Genomic DNA, 7,647 nt, shown 5'->3' on the forward strand with positions numbered 1-7,647 from the left:
ATGAAATTCCCGGCCTCCGTGCTGGCATCCGTGTTCCTGTTTGTGGCCGAGACGACAGTGGCGTTCTACCTGAGCAGCACCTACCGCTCGGGCGGGGACCGCATGTGGCAGGCGCTGACGCTGCTTTTCTCCTTGCTGCCCTGCGCGCTTGTGCAGCTCACACTCCTCTTCGTGCACCGCGACCTCAGCCGCGACCGCCCACTGGTACTGCTGCTGCACCTGCTGCAACTCGGGCCTCTCTTCAGGTGCGTGGGCCACAGACCCCCCGCGAGCTCCTCACCCACCTGCGGGAACCGAGGGAAGAGGGCGGCCTTCCGGTAGGGACAGGTGGCTGGGCCCAAGGCGGGTCTGCCCTGCACCCCCACCCCGCCATTAACCCCCCCTTCCCCGGGCCCATCATTCCAGTCACAGAAATGAGACAGAGTCCGGGAATAATGGTAATAAAATTGAGGCGCACTGCATTCCAGTTAGGTTCCTTCACACGAAATTGCCAATATTTAGCTGATACTGACCAACAAATATAGCAGTTTCTCACGGTTCATCCGCCTTAGACACACTGCTTTCTCTGAGGTCCGGCCTCTTGGAGGTATTGGTTTGTGTGTTCTCAGCTGTGGTTATAGCCATACCATATACAGGTAATTTAAAAATTTCTTAAGAATATGGAGCTTACCGTGTGCCACGCAGTGTTCTAAGAGCTTTAAAAATACTAATTTATTTAATTTTGATAAAGAAGTCTAGAAATCCATGCACCATTCTTTTTTCTTGGTGGTAGTATGAATATTACGGGGTGTGGAAAGATATGGGGTTGTAGAAATGTGTTCAGGCCCTGCCTAACTTATAAACATCCTCGTGAAAGCTGGTACACGATGTCCCATGAAGACTAAACCTTACTGTGTGCTAAGCAATGAAAACCTGTTGGTGATGTTTCTGAAAATTAATTTTTATTAACACAAAGCAATTAGAAATACATGGTAATAAATTAGATAGACTTGCGTTTATCTAAGGACCTTGAAAGGAGTTGAAAATGAGATGTTTTCATATCTGTCATCTCTGTAGGAAAAGCAAAACAAAGGGTGTCTACCTGGTTTAGAGATAAATTTATACTACTGAACCTTAGGAATCTCTAGACACCTGCGCTGGCAGAAAATTCAGCTAGGCGGGAACTTTCCCTACCAGGAAATCAATATCTCTCTCTTACACACGCACACATACGGAGGTGACTAGCAAGATAGATTTTACAAAGCCCTATTATAAAACTTTTGTACCTCCTATTAAAGACAGCTGTCCCAGCTGACGCTCAGACTGCTGACTTGTAGTTTACGCCAAGTCACTGCAAACTTGGTGAACAAGCTTCCCAGCGTCCAGAAGCCACACAGTCCTAGGAAGGAAGAGAAACAGGTACAGTGGCTGGAGTGAGTTGTTACTGACATCTTGATAATCAGAGAAGAGTCAGGGGATCAATGGGGTGAGAGGAATTTAAAAGGCCACAATCTGGAGCCAGATAGGAGAAAGTTAGTTCTCTGTAGCCAAGTAAGCCCTGTGGTCCTATTTGTATTTACTGTACTCAGTAAAATAACTGTGATCTGACTTTGAGCAAGGCACTCATCATTTCTTAACCTCATCTGCAAAAAGAAAACTCATATTTAAGTGGGGTAACAGGAAAAAGGCGACTGCTATGTCCCAAAAGGTTCTTATGCTAGGTGGTTTGTAAGTACTTACATCCTTCAGTTCATTGAATCCTTACTATGAGGTAGATCTAACTCTTTCTATTTTATAAATGAGGGAAATGAGGCCCCAGACCATGTTCCTTCCCAAGGCTTCTTAAAAATGGAGTTACTTATGTTCCCTAGGCTCAGTGAAAGAAAGCCAAAAGTGTGTAGTACATTCGATGAGTAATTCCATTCTTAATTAATAAAAAGTTTGATCATCTTGGCAAAATTAAACACAATCTAAATAGCCATCCACGTAAATGATAATACCCTACAGTTGCTATTGTTTAAAATATTTCTTAACACTAAGAGTGACCCAAGGCAAAATTAATGACATAATATTATATATAAAAACAGGATGACAGGTATAAACCTGAGCTCAAAGAAATATGTTGGGATGTTTAAGAGTGGTAGTTCTAAACAGTGGAGTTAGAGATACTTTTAATATTTTCTTAAAAAATACAGGTATTTTTTTCTTTTTTATATAGATTTAATTTTTTTAGTTATTATAATAAATTTAACTTCATTAAGGAAAGAAAAAGGTTAGTGCTTTGAAGAGATTCTTTTTCAGCTATATAGAAAGTTTCATCACAATAAAAAGACCTATTTTGAGAATTTTGAATAGATCATTGTCTTCTTGGAGGAAAAACAAAGTAAAAGATAATAAAACAGCAATCAACTCCCTTCCTTCAACATGGAGTCTCTCATTCTATTGCAGCTGATTTATTTATTTGGAGGAAATATTGGACCCATGATCTTAGACCTGAGATATACAAGATGAAGTTTTAATTCTCTTAGCTTCCAGAAGAAAAGCAATTTGTTATTCTGTAGTAACATGACTTACTATCATGCTAGAATTTCTTCCTGCTGACTGATTTCTATTTTAACTCTAAGACATCAACTTTACATAAAGAACAAAATTCTTTCCCCAAACAAAGGCCAAATGTGGTATTTCTTCTCACCTTTCCTTACTGATTGGATTAAGTGATATTTCTAAATTGATTTTGGACAGTATGGGTCTATTTACCTTTGGGTGGGTAGTAGCCAAACTCATGTTCTTTTAGGTAGATGCTGTGTTTGAGTTCACATAGGATGATAGCCCAGTTAAACTGCAATACATTCCAGGCGTCCTCAAACTATGGCCTACTGACCACATGCGGCCTGCCGAGGACATTTATCCGGCCTACCAGGTGTTTTTGCCACTGCTGCCTGTCCTGCTTAGCAGCCAACTCATCTCAGGCCCGCAGTCCAGCCCTCTAGTGGTCCTAGGAACAGTGAACTGGCCCCCTGTTTAAAAAGTTTGAGGACCCCTGCTTATACTAATGAGTCTGGGCTAAATACTACTAACCAGGCTGTGCTCCTTCTTTGCTTTAAAGCAGCGTTTCTCAACCTGTTGGTCGTGACCCACAGAAACTGTATTAAAGGGTCACGACATTAGGAAGGTTGAAAACCACTGCTTTAGAGAGATATAGTAAGAGTACCATATTTCATTTATATTAGTCTTGTATTTAAAACTGTAGTTGCAGTCTTGTATTTAAAACTCTAGTCACAGAAACAATTGCGATTGCTTCTATGTTAAGCCTGGGATTGAATGATAGGAACATTGGGTAATGTCTTGTTATTTTTTACAATTTTAAGGAAAATCTTATGGTGAATTATAATAGATATCCTGGAAAACTAGAGCGGGGAAAATATCTCTTACCCCCAAAAAGCATTAACAAAAACATTTCTGTTTATTATTCTTTTATAGCCACATTAATTTTAAAATTAATTGGGGCCAGTCATGGTGGCTCACGCCTATAATCCTAGCACTCTGGGAGGCCAAGGTGGGTGGATTGCCTGAGTTCACAGGTTCAAGACTAGCCTGAGCCAAAGTGAGACCTAGTCTCTAAAAAAATAGCCAGGCATCGTGGCAGGCACCTGTAGTCCCAGCTACATGGGAGGCTGAGGCAAGAGAATCACTTGAGCCCAAGAGTTTGAGGTTGCTGAGAGCTATGATGCCATGGCACTGTACTGAGGGCAACGAAGTGAGACTCTGTCTCAAAAAAATTAATTAATTGGGTGGCACCTGTGGCTAAGTGGGTAGGGCGCTGGCCCTCATACCAACAGTGGTGGGTTCGAACTCAACCCCGGCCAAACTGCAACAACAAAAAATTAATTAATTGGGAGGAATAAATATAAATGAGTTATAAGTTTAAAGAATTCTCCCCATTTTTATTACTGATATAAGGAGGAAAAATGGCATGTGAAATCTGAGTTTATAAAGTAAAGACTAAGGAGTTATAAAAATCTTTTTTTTTTTTTTTTTGGCCAGGGCTGGGGTTTGAACCCACTGCCTCTGGCATATGGAGCCAGCACCCTACTCCTTGAGCCACAGGCACCACCCCTAAAAATCTTTCTAGAACAATGCAAAATGATTCACCGTGTTTGTCTCTACAATAAACTTTCAAAAGAATTTAAAATAATTATAGTCTGCATTCATAGGGTACTCTTTTTCATTCACAATGTATTTTTATAGACAGTATTTAATTCTTTCCACTGTAAAATCTTGTGAGCTAACTGTCATTATCTTATTTTTACAGTGCAGAAATTGAGGTTCAGTGAGATTAAGCAAGTGACTTTTGTCTTATGGCATTTTCTGTTTAACCAGTTTGGTTCTTGTTTAGCCTGACAGAGCACATGTTATATGAAGATAACATGGATTATAGGAAATCATAATCAGTATTTCTTTGGAAAAATTATTTTTATTAGGGTCATAGATACCTCAAGTTATTTTGCTGGTATCAACATGCATGGTTTCAGCTAAGGAATAAACTCCTTCTGTTATGATGCTTGAAAAATGTAATATATGATGCTTGAAAGTGAAAAACATGGATGTGAAAAACATGAAAGTGAAAAAAATGGATAAAGGGAGAAACAGCTTGCTGATTATCTACACTGAGGTTAGCAAACTGTGCCCCACAGGCAAAATCCCTCACCTATTTTTGTAAATAAAGCTTTATTTTGCAAAAATAAATAAAGCCCTATTTTACAAAAATCTTATGATCTCAGCTCTAAGATCACGAGTCCAATATCTTCTTGAAATGAATCAGCCTTACTTATTGTTTATGTATTGTGTACAACTGCTTTTACACTTTAGAAGCAGAGTTGAGCAGTTACAACAGACTTTGACCTGCAAAGCCTAAAAAATTTACTCTTTAAAAATTCTTCACAGAAAAAGTTTGTCCTGTTATTCATGATACTGTAAAACTACCTGGAATAATTTTGATGACGTTATCTAATTTCTGGCCTTATTTAGACTGTCCTCCAAGTGAAAGAAACAAAATGAAGAATAGATTTGGAGTAATTAAATGAGTCGTGTAGAATTCCAAGAACAATAGTTTGTTTCGTATCAATTTTCTTAGCCAGCAGTGGCAAAGTCTTGGGGCCTTTCACAAATTTATTAAATAGATACTATGTGTAAAGCCCTGTGATAAGATGAATGTATTACCTGGGAACACAGTGGTTTGTAAAAGGGTCACCTGAACTTTAGGGCCACCTGTCCCATTAGCTCAATCTAGGACCTCATTTGTTCCCATCTATTGGTCATGGAATTTTAATTTCATCTGCAATTCTATAGGAATGCTTCCCATTTCATACAACCTCAAAAGAGTTACTTTCTCCTCTGAGCCCTCATTTCATTCATTCAGATCTTAACATTTGCTGGTGTTTCATTTCTTTGTTTTGTTTTAATCTTCAAAAACCTAATGTTTGATTTTATCATGCAACTAAAACATTTGTTGAAATGAGAAAAGAGCAGAAACCGATATGCATAGTGAAGAAAATAAAACTTCTCATTCAATGTCTAAAGAGAACAATTCTTAATGTTTTTATTATATATATTTACTAATACCTTTACTATGGTATGCTTGTACACTATTTCTCAGGGAAAATAAGTCCTGATTTTCAGTGTTTGCTAATTTCTCTAATGTGTATATTCCCAGCATGTCTGATCAAGCTACCAGTTGTTTAAAATCTGGCTCGTAAAATTACTGTTTAGTTGAGCCCTTCACTGAGGGAATGTGCTGTACACCCTCACTTTGTGCACTTGAACTTTACCCTGGAAATGACAATAATATAACTTAAATATTTGTACCAGCATACTAATTTGAAATAAAAAAAAATTACTATTTAACCTTTGGCTCTCTTTAGTGAGCCAGCTTGCACACTTCATTTTTTTTTTGTGTGTGTGTGAAGTACTTGTATATATTTTCATATATGTGATTTTCTTTTCACAAAATTGGAATTTTTTTATTTTTATTTTTTTGAGACAGAGTCTTAGCTCACAGAAGCCTCAAACTCTTGGGCTCAAGCAATCCTCTTGCCTCAGTTTGTCTATTTTTAGTAGAGATAGGATCTTGCTCTTGCTCAGGCTGGTCTTGAACTCCTGAGCTCAAGCAATCTGCCTGCCTCAGCCTCCCAGAGTGCTAGGATTACTGGCATGAGCCACTGTGCCCAGACAAAAAAAGGTAATTTTCTATTGTAATTTGTTTCTTTCATTTACCAAATATGGTAAAAATATTGATATATTAATATATATTTTTGTATAATCAATTTTAAAGACTGTATAATGTTTCATTGAACGGATATATTATTATTATTATTTTAAGTTTTGAAACTGTTAGAGTATTCCTATAATTTTGCTATTACAAGTAATGCTACCATTAAAATTCTTGCAATAGGGTGAGATAATATATGAGAAAATATTTTATAAGCCAAAAGTGCTATAAATATTAGTTTTCAATGCTTCTTATTTTTATAATGTATATATTCCATTATCTTATTTAGTTTGTGAGCACCTCCAAATGAGGTAGGGATATCCTGCTGTGTCTGTAATCCCCATAGCCCTTAGAAAAGTGCATCTGGATTCCTCATATATTTGAGAATAAAGATGATCAGTATTGTGGCTTGTAATCCTTGCTGTGCTTAGTGGTCCAGCAATGTAAAGTGGCTAGACCTCATATAGTCCTTAGTCATAGATTTAACTTGTCCTTCAGAGATAATTCAGTTGGACCAACAGGGCATGAACTCATGGCCTGAATATCATTAACCATTACCTTCAGCTGAACAAACTAGTCCATGTTGTATTACATGTTTTTTATATAATATATTAAAGTGTCTTTGATCATACTGGACAAAGTATAGTAGATAAGCCTGTGCATCTGTATGTTGTCTGTCTGTTGTTTCTCTGTCTGTCTGTCTGTCTGTCCCTCTCTCTCACACACACACACACCTATGTACCTTATTTTTCCTAGGATCAAATGACAAAGGTAATAATCAAAAAATACGTCCACTTTGTACTCACCAGAAAGGTTCCTGTATTTTTCCTCTCTTATGTCAAGGTTTATTTTATTATTTTAAATTGGAAATGTATTCTTGTTGCCATAGCGCCTCAGGGTGAGAGTATAAAGTTAACATTCAGTAAAATAGATGAAGCCATAAAATCTTCCAGCAGCATCATAAGGTTGTTAGAAAAGTGCATATTTGAGGGGGAAAGTCCTTTAACAATGTTTAAACATAAGGCCATGAGCATTTTTCTTACTCCTAGTGAAAACCCATTTTTCTCCAGCATTTTATTATAAAAATCTTCAAACATACAGAAGAAAACTTAAAAGACAGTTAACCACTATCTAGAATCTACAGTCCATATTTTATTTTATACATCTATCAATCCATTTGTGTATGTGTGTATGTGTGTACTTCATAGTAAATCACAGATATCAATACTCTTCCCCACTTAAGAATTCTCATCATTACCTAGAGAGGAAATCCCAATTTTATTTTATTTTATTTTATTTTGAGACAGAGCCTCAAAGTATGCCCCTGGGTAGAGTGCCATGACATCAAAGCTCACAGCAACCTCCAACTCCTGGGCTTAAGCAAGTCTCCTGCCTCAGCC

General features: G+C 37.6%; 1 protein-coding gene across 1 annotated transcript in view; it reads left to right on the forward strand.

The window, feature by feature from the left end:
* The window catches only part of XK (X-linked Kx blood group), a 43,786-nt gene continuing 36,139 nt past the window's right edge, over positions 1–7,647 (forward strand). Inside the window, exon 1 of the mRNA XM_003799876.3 lies at positions 1–245. Within this exon, the coding sequence (XP_003799924.1) occupies positions 1–245 (245 nt within the window). The remainder of the gene's footprint in view (positions 246–7,647) is intronic.

Source organism: Otolemur garnettii, unplaced genomic scaffold, assembly GCF_000181295.1.
Source record: "Otolemur garnettii isolate 467f Iridium unplaced genomic scaffold, OtoGar3 scaffold00158, whole genome shotgun sequence".
Taxonomy (NCBI): Eukaryota; Metazoa; Chordata; class Mammalia; order Primates; family Galagidae; genus Otolemur; species Otolemur garnettii.